This window comes from Carassius carassius, chromosome 39 (assembly GCF_963082965.1).
Source record: "Carassius carassius chromosome 39, fCarCar2.1, whole genome shotgun sequence".
Taxonomy (NCBI): domain Eukaryota; kingdom Metazoa; phylum Chordata; class Actinopteri; order Cypriniformes; family Cyprinidae; genus Carassius; species Carassius carassius.
In genome coordinates, this window is record NC_081793.1 from 29,245,152 (window position 1) to 29,257,651 (window position 12,500).

At 45.0% G+C, this 12,500-nt stretch overlaps 1 protein-coding gene across 3 annotated transcripts in view; it reads right to left on the minus strand.

Moving 5' to 3' along the window:
• ryr2a (ryanodine receptor 2a (cardiac)) overlaps positions 1-12,500 on the minus strand; it is a 105,996-nt gene that overhangs the window by 43,940 nt on the left and 49,556 nt on the right. For all 3 annotated transcript variants that reach the window (XM_059531500.1, XM_059531499.1, XM_059531498.1), the window contains 28 exons: positions 11,989-12,215; positions 10,619-11,435; positions 9,906-10,106; positions 9,562-9,667; positions 9,247-9,387; positions 8,903-9,176; positions 7,330-7,444; positions 7,102-7,234; positions 6,924-7,027; positions 6,703-6,838; positions 6,429-6,615; positions 5,834-5,945; positions 5,630-5,750; positions 5,311-5,480; positions 5,004-5,224; positions 3,977-4,067; positions 3,755-3,895; positions 3,508-3,671; positions 3,326-3,404; positions 2,265-2,354; positions 2,059-2,196; positions 1,879-1,956; positions 1,723-1,798; positions 1,431-1,554; positions 748-863; positions 595-659; positions 397-518; positions 166-215 (listed from right to left, as the gene is read on the minus strand). In XM_059531500.1, the coding sequence (XP_059387483.1) occupies positions 166-215; positions 397-518; positions 595-659; positions 748-863; positions 1,431-1,554; positions 1,723-1,798; positions 1,879-1,956; positions 2,059-2,196; positions 2,265-2,354; positions 3,326-3,404; positions 3,508-3,671; positions 3,755-3,895; positions 3,977-4,067; positions 5,004-5,224; positions 5,311-5,480; positions 5,630-5,750; positions 5,834-5,945; positions 6,429-6,615; positions 6,703-6,838; positions 6,924-7,027; positions 7,102-7,234; positions 7,330-7,444; positions 8,903-9,176; positions 9,247-9,387; positions 9,562-9,667; positions 9,906-10,106; positions 10,619-11,435; positions 11,989-12,215 (4,399 nt within the window). The remainder of the gene's footprint in view (positions 1-165; positions 216-396; positions 519-594; positions 660-747; positions 864-1,430; positions 1,555-1,722; positions 1,799-1,878; positions 1,957-2,058; positions 2,197-2,264; positions 2,355-3,325; positions 3,405-3,507; positions 3,672-3,754; positions 3,896-3,976; positions 4,068-5,003; positions 5,225-5,310; positions 5,481-5,629; positions 5,751-5,833; positions 5,946-6,428; positions 6,616-6,702; positions 6,839-6,923; positions 7,028-7,101; positions 7,235-7,329; positions 7,445-8,902; positions 9,177-9,246; positions 9,388-9,561; positions 9,668-9,905; positions 10,107-10,618; positions 11,436-11,988; positions 12,216-12,500) is intronic.

Below are 12,500 nucleotides of genomic sequence, written 5' to 3' on the forward strand. Positions count from 1 at the left end.
ACACACAGACACATCCACACTAACAGCATCTCACTTAAAGCTAGAGTTCCCAAACAGAGACGCGTCTTATCACACAGCCTCGAGTCTAATACTGTCTGAGCTCAGATAAACAGCTTCAAGAGCAAGAAACTGATGTCAGTGTAAACGTGACAGACAGCACCTTACCAAAGAGTGAGATCCGGTGCCGCACCAGAACGGCCAGCTTACAGAACAGACTGAGAGTCACAGAGAGAGAGAAAACATTAGGATAAAGAGGAAGACAACACGAGAGAGTCTGAAGCATTCTGCTTAATACACACTTCAGTTCCTGCAAACTGAGGAACAAACTAAAGCATGTTTTATTTTATGCAGACAGACGCTGCACGTGTTTAGTCGGACTGAAGACACACACATCACCTGGTCACCATCTCCTTCTCTTTATTGGAGGCGTGGCCGCCGCTGCTGATTGGACGAACGGCGGTGGACAGGAAGTAGAGCCGATGGTTTTTGAAGTACTGGTCCACCAGCGGCAGCACGACCTGGAAATGAGCGAAATGAATGAGCGAATCAGTGAATGAATTTAACCACTGACTAAGTCCATCAGACGAAGCAGACCTTCCCGAAGAACTTGAACTGCTGCTCGTGGGGGATTTTCTCTGCTTTGGGTCGAATTCCAGCATCTGAGATAAAGACGAGAAGCTGATGTGATGAAGGTGATGATGATCAGTGATTCTGAGATCGATACAGGCTTTAAAGCGAGTGTCTCACCGTACTCCAGCATGTGTGTGTGAGCTTCATCCACATACGTGATCAGCTGCTGCAGGAACGTGTAGGCGAAGCGTTTCTCTATGGACGGAGCGTCCAGATCCTGTTCCTTCATAGCCCTGCTCACACACACACACACACACACCAATCTGAGGATTCTGAAGGAAAACCTTTTTTTGAGAATTACACTATTGTTCATAAGTTTGGGCTCAGTAAGGCTTTATAAAAAGATTTATATTTCAAATAAATGTTGTTATTTTAAACTTTCTGTTCATCTGTGAATCCAGAAAAATAAAACGCATCACAGTTTCCACAGAAATATTGCGCAGCACAACTGTGTTCAACACTGATAATAATCAGAAATGTGTCTTGAGCAGTAAATCATCATATTATTCTGATTTCTGAAGATCATGTGACACTGAAGACTGGAGGAATGATGCTGAAAATACAGCGGAGCATCACAGAAATACATTACACTTTAACACAGATTCACACAGAAAACAGATGTTTTACAGTAGAATAATATTTCACTGTTTTTACTGTATTTTTGACCAAATAAATGCAGCCTTGATGAGCAGAAGAGACGTCTTGCATAAAAACATTTTACCAACCCCAAACATAAACTCAGTCACACACACACACACACACACACACACACACACACACACACACACACACACGGTCACCTTGAGACGCTGTATCCGTTGATCTGAAAGAACTTAAGGATGTCTTGTGCTTTCTCTCGGTCTCTGGATTTCTCTTTGGCAGTTAAAGTGTCATAAGGAACCAGTAATGGATGACTTCCTCCTCCTGACACACACACACACACACACACACACACGTTAGAAAGCAGCACTAGACACACACACTGAGGTGATATGCAGCCCTGTAGCACCATCTAATGGCTGTGCTCATGTTTATATGATCAGAAGGATCCACTCCACTGTTTTTATACTCTGCACATGTTTGTGAACAGACCTTTGGATTCCAGCTCCAGTTTTTTCTTCTGAGCCCAAATGTTGTGATAGTTCTCGGCCAGCAGCTCCGCCATCGTCTGAAGCACACAAACACAGTAACGTGTTTCAGACAGTAAACTGGCCGAGCTGGAGTCGATGTGTGAAGCGTGTCACTCACATGCAGGTCTCTGGACAGCGTCACGTTGCTCATGTCGACGGGCCGCGGGCTGAAGCCGTGAGCGCCCTCTATGGAGCGCTGCAGGAGACACCAGAGGTCAAAGGTCACGCGCACTGAACCTCACATGAGTCTCTCTTTCTTTTAAGCAGACAAAGACATCACCATACAGCGGATTCTGACCTGACTGGACAGAGAGATCCGGCGCGTGTGGTTGTGTAACGTGGAAGCGTCGCTCTCTCTCATCCTCTCGATGCTCCAGCCCCACGACAGCATCGTCTTCAGACTCTCTCTGATTGGCCAGCGGTACACCTCCTTATCCTGAAACACAGAGGCATGCTGGGAAGTCTACTCCTCGTTCTGAGTGTGATCGTGAACGGTTTCTGTACCTTCTCAGACAGACATTTGTAGGGCTTGAGCACCGGATGAACTTTAGATGATTCACACATCTGCTCTCCATGAACCCAGCCGACGGCAAACTACAGACACAGATCAACACGTCAGATTCACACAAGAACACCTGCTGCTTCCAACAACACTGGCACAGAAACACTAAACATGAGAAAAGGTTTGCATTGAACACTGCTAATAAAACAGAAGCAAATAACTGAAATAAACAATGATAAACAAACATGTTATTTAATTCAATTAAATAGTAACAGTTTTCAATAAGGTCCCATTCATTAATATTAAATAATGCATGAACTAACAACGAGCATATACTGTATTCTTCACAGCCTTTATTAATGATTGCTAATGCTAGTTAATAAAAATACAACTGTTCACATTAGTTCAAACTAAGTGCATTAACTAATACTAAAAGAACTGATGGAACTCTGTTATTGTCTTCTTGCATTATTGACACTAATTAAAGCTGCTTTGACACAATCAGTATCATATAAAGCGCTATACAAATAAAGGAGACTTTAATACGGTTGATTTTTAAAGGTATATTAACCCTAAAAATGGCAAGCATATAAAAAGACACTAATAAACATTGAAATGAAAATAAAAAGCTGTAAATTGCTCATTATTGGTTCATGTACACTAGAGTAACTAATGAAACCTGAATGTAAAGTGTTACCAGTGAAAGAAGACAAACTTCTAGAAGCGTTCTGTTGTGTGATGGCTCAAGATGAACTGAATGAATGAATCAAACTCAGTGCTACTTATGAGAGAGAGGAACATTCTAGATCACGTTTAATCATCAACATTATGGCACAAAAATGATGTGCTTTGATTTACTACATCACTACTGCATGGAATGTAGCACTAAATCGTTTAAATTGCGTCACTAGAAAAGTTACACAATTATAATAACTCCTGAGCTAGAATCACATTACTGGAAAGTAGTGATTTTTTAGTTATGTACTCCTAAACACAGCCAAAAAATATAAAGAAGAGAAATAAAATTCAGTCACTTTAATAATGAAAAGAAAGCAGCTCTGACCTTCTCCATGGACCATTTCTCATGGGAGTATTCTGCATATTTATTGATGAAATGATCGAGTTTCTCAGGAACAACAACACTACAGAAACACAAACACAACCACACTACACACATCTGAAAAACCTTCAACGCTCATGTTTAGAGGAAAGGCTTCAGAGGACGAGCTCGAGCTGGGGTCTGACCTGCTGGTGTCGGCGGGCTGCGGGTTGAAGTTTCCCTCGGCGTCCATGGAAGACTGTTTCTCCATCATGGCCATGTAGTTTGACTCCATGTAATCAGGAGGTAAAGCTCCGCCCACAGCGCTCAGACACGGCAGCGCCAGCTTGAACAACTCCACCTCGTACTTCTGCACACACACACACACACACACACACACAGCTCAGATACAGCAGACAGTGAAGCTACACGTCAGCTCGGGCTCCACTGTACCTTTCTGGCCAGAGCGTCAAAGATCCCCCAGAAGAGCTTTCTGGACAGATGCAGCTCCTCGTCCGAGGCCACGCCGAAGCTTCCCCATCCTCCGGAGAGACAGTAGTACTTCCAGCAGCGCTCGTAGTGATTGGTCAGGAGCTGCGGGAGGACACGCCCACCAGAGCTCAGTCACTACAGCACATGACTCCTGATGTGAACGAGAGATCAGACACGTCTCACCTTCAGAGGCATCTTAGTGTGTTCGTTGAGCACAGGAACGTCAAACACCAGACGCCTCAGCAGATGCTGCATCATCGAGGGACGCAGTTTACTGCAACACAGCCACAGGAAACATACACTGTTGAACACGCTACAGATCTCAGCCAAGCGGATTCAGCACATGGATGTTGTTGATACTGTATATATGACCCAGGAGCACAAAACCAATAATAAAGATTTATACATCATAAATCATAAATCATCTCTCCAGTGATGTGTGGTTTGTTCGGAGGACAATATTTGTCTGAGATACAACTATTTGAAAATCTGGAATCTGAGGGAGCAAAAAGATCTAAATATTGAGAAAATCATCTTTAAAGTTGTTCAAATGAAGATCTTAGCAATGCATATTACTAATCAAATTACTAAAAAACTCTTTAAAGATATGGTTTGGAATTGACATCTACAGACGCAAACAGATAACGTGCAATAAAATAAACAATGTGCATTTTGGATGTTTTCTTTCTGCTAGAACACGTTATGGAAGCCAAATAAACCAAGATTAGTACATAAAAATTTGGTCTTGCCTGTTATTATTAATATATTACAATAGCATCCAAAACACTATACTAAAACTCTACTCTAAATTTAAATACTAAAATTACACATAAAATCAAAATATCTTTTCCCCCTCAGTATTGAAGAACATACAGAATAAGAATCTTTGATCTTCTGGAATCACAAAACCTTATTTAATTTAATTAACATAAATTAATTTAACATAAATATGAATTAAATAAATATACTCCGTTTCTGTTACAGTAGTCTGAAAGCAAGGCGCTTTTTCATAGTTTCAGCAAAATATCAAATGTAATGCTGAACCGCTGGTTTAAATAGATTTTGAAATGATTTGTTTTTAGTGAGGTTTTTTATGCAAAAGAGCTGTTTAATCCCAGTTTATACTTGATTCCATGTACAAAACCACACAAGAGTCGCAGCAAGAACTTAGTCTGGTTCTGTGTCAGGGCTGACACTAACTAGTCCTCACCCGCACACGGCCAGCAGACACTCCTCGATGGCGTCTCTCTGTGCTTTGGTCAGACAGCAGCCCTTGGACAGCCTGTAGACGGTGTGCAGCAGAGAGTCGATGAGAGACGCGAACGGCTCCGTCCCGGCCAACAGAGGGGCGCATTTCGTGAGCAGCGGCAGAACCGCGGTGCACAGGTACCGGTTCAGAGCCAGAGCCATGTCTGTGGCGCTCAGAGACACCTGGAGGTCAGAGGTCACACGGGATGAGGAGAGAGGTCAAAGATCAGCATGATAACACACACTCACTGAGGGGTCACGTGACTCACCGTGTCCAATGAGGCGGCGGCTCTGAGGTCAGGAAGAAAGCCCACTTCCAGCAGGTGGAAGAGGAAGTTCTGGTCCTCGATGCCATAAACACGGTCCAGGAACAGAACCATGGCAGCTTTGTGATCAGGACAGAATCCTGCTGACATGTCGGGCTCGATCACAGAACCGTCTGAACACACAACAATAAAAACTGATGAAATACAGCACTTGATCTCAACTTGATTGTTTGTATCATCACACATTATTGTCCAGCTCTAATCTGATCAATGGGACTTATATATGAAGATGAACCCAGACGTTTCTCTTCTGTGGTCAGACCTTTGGCCAGCGTGGGCATCAGGAACGGGATGCTGATCACTCCCACCAGATCCTCGATGGGAATGAGCGAGCGCAGGATGGCCCGGATACGGATAGCCTCTCCCTTCCCCGCGTGGATCAGCTGACGGAGGAGAACACATCACATCAGCAGGAGAACACAGTAACAGTGAAGATGATTCACAGAGAAAACACTCCCACACTCACGTGCATCTCTGGAGCGCAGCGGCCCAACAGATCGATCAGAGCGGCGTAGAAGGTCATGATGGCGTTTCCCATGTGAATGGTGTCATCCTCCTCTTCCTCCATGATGTCATTACTATGAGAGACACACAGAGCATCATCATCAGCAGTGGTTTGATTATCATCAGATGATCTCCTGATAATGAACCACACATTATAAAGAGCTTCATTCCATCTCACATCATCATGAGACATTGTCATCCATGACAATCACAGATGTGCATGTACACATGCTATCCCTTTAAGACACTGTGAATGATTTAGATGTATTTGGAGCGTGACCTATTTTATTGTGATGTTTCTGGACCAGAACAGGAACACAGAAGATGATGAAGGTGAGAATCGTGTGTGTGAGACGGAGAGATGCTGATCAAACACTACACTCTCAAAATAAAGGTTACCGAAGGTGGCTTTTGTAGCAATGTAACAGAAGAAACATTTCTGGTTCCCTAAAGACCCTTTCAGTGATCCGTTCTATATTTCTTAGTGTTTTAATGATCTGAAGAAGAGTTTCCTCTATAAAGGAGATTTTGTGATGTTCTGTGTGTGTTCTGCGTACAGCGTCCGGCTCTCCTCTGTACTGGGTGATGGTCCGTCTCTGCTGGGATCTTCTGAGATCTTTATGGCTTCCTCCATCGCCGCCAGCAGCCCGTTCCCGCCTTCTCCTCGCAGGGCGGGGCCAAAACACTCGGGCCGGCGAATCAGGAGCCGCACCACCACGTTAGCGTTCTCCTCCACACTCTCCCCTGAGACACACCAAAACAAGAGCGTTCATCCACAGTAACACCCTTCCTCATGATCATCTCCAGGAGAACACGCATCAGAACACCAACCGTTACAGAAGACCGCGAACCGGAGGAAGTCCAGGTAACGTTCACCCTCCACCGGGTTCCAGCCGATGTCAGGATATCCTCTAGACATCAGCATCACACAGCTCTGGAGACCACAGCCAGCCAGATACTGGACCACCTGACACACATACACACACACACACAGAGTCAGGGTTCAAGAGCCACATCAGCCAATCAGAGAGTGAGGAGAGAGAGAGAGGCACCTTCTCGAGGTCCGGCTCTCTCAGCGCCAGAGCCAGTTCATTATTGTCCATCACAGACGCGGCGGCCACATCCAGAGGAGTGGACCCTCGCATGGACGGAGACGCTACAGAGAACAAACACACGGTTAACTCTGAGCGCTCGCTCACACCTCGCTCTCAAGATCTCCAGACGTCTTACCCAGACCCACGCTGCTGTTCTCCAGCAGGTAGCTCAGATGATCAAACATGGCCTTCTGATTCTGACGGCTGATCCGACAGAAGTAGCACAGGAAGCGACAGCAGTTGGCCACCATCTTCGGAAAGGTGATTTCCTGAAGACCAAAGGACACTCGTTCAGTGCATCTGTAAAAACTGAGAGAATGCAGAGAGCTGAAAATAAAAGAGAGCTGCTGGTGAGCGTGTGCACCTTGGACTCTCCTCCACCCAGGACGTTCACCATCACCTCCATGACGGTCTCGTGCATGCCGAGCGCTCTCATCAGGTTCGGATGCTGGTAGAACACCTTGTTATTCATGATGTCACTGCAGACAGGTCAAAGGTCAGACACACTAAACACCACTGAGCCACGACGCAAAACTGCTTTAAAGGAACACTCCACCGTTTTTTGAAATAGGGCTTATTCACATTATTTCCTACATTTAGATAGGTGGGCAAATGCATTTTTGCGTCAGTGCATGCATTGTTTTAGTTTGACTGGGTCGGCGTTAGCTTAGCTTAGCACAATGAATGGAATCCTTTGTTGCCAGCTAGCATGGCCTGAGTAAAAGTGATCAAAAAAAATAAAAAACCCACCTAATTACTTCTTGTGGCCTGCGTATTCACAACGAGTACAAATAGCGATCCAGATTAACACTAGGCGATTTCCTAGGCAGATTTTGACTTGGGACTATATTATGGGGAAGTACAGGCGAAGCACTGCTACTTCGGTGCAGAGATATCACGCAACACATGGAATCCCACGAATTCCGTCAACATACCGGCGTGCAACGCGTCAAAAAAAACAGAAGAAGAAGAACATACCGGCGTGACCTGCACCGAGTGTCTTCGCTTTTGGATGATTTATTTTGAGAAGTTACAGCAAACATGGTTATTACCTGCATAGCAAAAGGTTGTGAGAACAAGCAAAGGACATACACGAATGTAATGTTTCACAGAATTCCACCTAATGTGGAACTGAGAAATAAATGGCTAGCAGCTCTGGAGATCTGTAGTTCAACGCCTCTCAACAAAATAAAGCAGTATCGTGTTTGCGAAGAACATTTTGCACCAGAGGACTACTTTGAAAACACAGGAAGAACAAAGTGCACATGTAAGTTGTCTTTTATTTCTCTTCCTATATAACCTATATTGCCTGTGAAAACATCAACTCTATGTGAATACAGCTATAATATGGGTCGATCTATACATGCGTCATGATTAAAATAATCACTTACTCTGTGGACAGCTGTCCATTTGGTCCATTCGGCGTGGGGCGTTTTTTCCAGTTCACTTTGTCACACGGGAAAAAAAAATCGAGTACTGCAGAATGGATCAGCGATGGAATTCGTGGGATTCCATGTGTTGCGTGATATCTCTGCACCGAAGTAGCAGTGCTTCGCCTGTACTTCCCCATAATATAGTCCCAAGTCAATATCTGCCTAGGAAATCGCCTAGTGTTAATCTGGATCGCTATTTGTACTCGTTGTGAATACGCAGGCCACAAGAAGTAATTAGGTGGGGTTTTTTTTATTTTTTTGATCACTTTTACTCAGGCCATGCTAGCTGGCAACAAAGGATTCCATTCATTGTGCTAAGCTAAGCTAACGCCGACCCAGTCAAACTAAAACAATGCATGCACTGACGCAAAAATGCATTTGCCCACCTATCTAAATGTAGGAAATAATGTGAATAAGCCCTATTTCAAAAAACGGTGGAGTGTTCCTTTAAACTGAGAATGCTTTACAATTATTTAGATGTATATGTATATATTCTGAATGCACCTGAGCCCGTGGATCATGAGCTTCTCCTCCTCGCGGCCCATCCTGACGCTGAGCAGAGAGCGGATCTGACCCAGAGACGCCAGCAGGCTGATGGTGTCCTCCACAGAGACGGCGTTGATGGTGTAGGTCTTGGGCAGCGCTCGCACCTGACCGCCGATGCCGTCGTACTGCCGGTGGAGCAACACAAACATGGCCCGCACCAGCTCGGGATCCTCGATGACCGACTCCTGAGCCCAGCGCACCATCGTCTCCGAGATCAGCTGCTGTAAGGTGCCTTCAGACAGAAGCAGAGGTCAGGAGCCGCACAATACACTCCTCATGAAGGACACCAAAGCTTCACTCACTGGGTTTCTTTGACTTCTTCTTCTTTGGTATATCAGTCATTTTCTTCTTCAGGTAGGTCACCTTCTCCACCAGAGACATCAGACGCCCCCTGATGGTGAAATCATCTCCATCTCCTGATTTATCATCATCCGTCTCAATACCTGCAGGAACACAGACGTCATCATCAACACATAAAGCACAGAGCATCAGAAGACTTCCAGTGGGATCCATTCACACACAAACAGCACAGAGCATCAATTACTTGATGAACATCAAGATACAGTTTAAATGATCATTAATCTGGTTTAAGGATGTTTAGACTTGATCGCTGGTACCACAGTGTGTCATCAGATCTTCATGGAAGTCCAGCAGCTGTTCACGGATGTCCTCTGGACACGGACAGTCCTGCTTCTCATCCTTAAAGTTCAGCAGCATGTTGATCTGAGGAAACACACACACACACACACACACACGTGAATCATCAGGACAACACCCTTACCTTATTTGAGTGAAATAATGGAAATGATTACTGGAAATAATGTAGGGACAAATAATGAATCTAGAATCGATTTGATCAATATCACTTCAAACTCAAGTTATTTATTAAGATTTACAGACAAATAAAGAGAAACAGAAAAGCGTTAATAAGATGGAAACGGTGTGAGACAGGTGTAAAGACCTGTTCCTGTGGAGGAGAGCGGAACTCTTTGGTCTTGCGTGCCGTCAGAGCGGCTGACATGTTCAGTGCCTGCATCACTTCATTATAGCGGAAACGCTGGTTCTCCTGAAGATTCGCCACGAAGTCATCAGAGAAGGCGACCACAGCCTCGATGCGGTGACGCACCTGACAGTCACACAGGTACTGCAGCAGGTGACACATCTGACCACACACACACACACACACACACCACTCAATCACTGGAGGCTTTTTATCGTCTTCAATACACATCAAATTCAACAAGCCCTCGACACTCACCAACAAATCCCTTGGATTACATCCATGCTGAACAATCATTTTCATAAGATATTAAGTTATTCATAAGTTATTTTATAAATTAAACTATAAAATAAATAGAATTATGAATGGAAGTATAAAATAAACTGCTTTGACATTCATTTAGGGTTTTAATAATCCAAAATAGGGCATTATTTAGAACTATCAGAACTTGATCATCCATATTAGCATCTACCTGTCAGCTAGCAGTCATAAGATTATTAGTAGACCGTCTGTTTATTATCAGCAAACACTTTATTTTACACTGACTTGTAAGTAACTTTGCAAGACTTCTACTGACCCTAATAATCTACGAATACTCTAATAAGAGTAAGTTGACATGTACTACTGAAATAAAGGGACATACGCACAATGTTTTTCAGATCCTTTTCACTCACCTGGAGTTTGACGGGTTCAGGAAGCTTCATCTGCAGAAGTCCTTCTTTGGGCATCTTTCCTTTTAGGTCATGCTTCTCGGCCCCGCCCCCCTCCAGCTGGCTCCGCCCATAGTCATCCTCTGGCTCCGAGGCCCCGCCTCCGCTCTCCCCCCCGTCCTGCGAGAAGACGCTGGGCTCGATGAGCTGCAGGATGGTCTTCAGGTCTCCGTTGTGGAAGATGCCCATGATCAGGAGCGTGTAGAAGAGTTTGATGAGCGGGACAAACAGGAACTCGGTGCTGCCGCCCACAGGGTCACGCACGTGCAAGCTTCCCTCCCGCACCGCCTCTGTCAGCATCTCCATCGTGCGGCTCTTCAGCGTCTCCAGCGGGAACTCAGGGCTGTACTGGAAACAGTTACCATGGTGACCGGCGACGGCACCCACGAAGCTGGGCGAGGAGAAGCGCATGCGCGGCTGCAGAGAGGTGCTCAGGCCGATCCCCGGCAGCCCGTGCTTCTTCTTCTCGTTGGGGAAGAGTGTGATGCTCTTGGTCTCAGGGGTCATGGGCACGATGTACTCAGAGTTCATCATGAGGCGAGCGGTGGCGTAGCTGCTCAGGTGGATGTCGATCAGCAGGTCGTAGTATCCAGTGCGCAGCAGACCCGCCATGTATTTGTTCTGGATGGCGTAGAGCAGCTGCGCTTCGTCTACGTGACTGCAGAGAGCGTGAGCCACACGGTTGTTCCCCAGGGCACAGATGGCAGAATACAAGCGCAGCGTGTGATAGTGGAACTTCAACAGCTCTCTCTGCTCCGTCAGCTCCAGGATATCCAGAGATCTGACGGACAACACAACATCTCATTCAGACGCAACATCAGCAAAGACACGTGCATGAAAGAGCAGGCTATGGGAGTAAACAAACCATCAGCTGGACACAAAATCAGTTAGAAACAACAACATAATGGTTCAATTAAACAGAGTGAGACATAAATGAATAGAATAATTCAGACTGAAGCCATATCTAAACTCAGTTGTCCAACAATTGATTAAAACTGATACGATTAATAATCCAAAACCCCACATTTATAGTGGCTTCTTAGCACATTTACTGGTTACAAATAAATACATTTCAAGTGAATCTGTAAAAAAAAAAATGTAAGTCTACATTGTATAAGTACAGACACTTGCTAGCCATATTCTGTTTGCTAATAATATGCCATAAACTCATCCATTACTCATTCAAGAGTTTTATTATCACTCTTGTTTATCATATATTCACTTCTGGTCAGTTTAGAATAATTAAGATTTTTACTGTTTTTAAGAAGAGTCTCTTCTGCTCATCAAGGTTAATGTCCAGAGATCAGTTTGTGTGTGTGTGTGTGTGTGTGTACCTGTTCTCCTCAGGTATATGGAGCGTCATGAACTGCAGTGGTTCTGAACTCTGCACCATCCAGCCCAGTCTCTCACTGACCCTGCTGACCTCTGCCCTCAGGAACTGATTGGGCACACGGCTCCATGACACAGGTGTGAGGAACTGCACGTGTAGCCGTGGCGGACACTGAGGAACCGTGTTCTTCCGCTCGCTTTTAAACAGACCTGCAGAGAGCGGCATGACGCTCTACACACACAGAGAATCAAACATCCACATCAGAGTCTGAAAACATCATCATCTCACAGATGTGCTCCTGCTCCCTCTCTGTGCAACCAGAGCAGACATAAAAATAGCCTCGGTGTCCTTTTTGTGAGTGAGAGTGAGAGTGTGTGTGTGTGTCTGTGTGTGTGTATGTGTGAGTGTGTGTGTCTGTGTGTGTGTGTGTGTGTGTGTGTGTGTCTGTGTCTGTGTGTGTGTGTGTGTGACTGTGTGCGAGTGTGTGTCTGTGTCTGTGTGAGTGTGTGCGTGTGT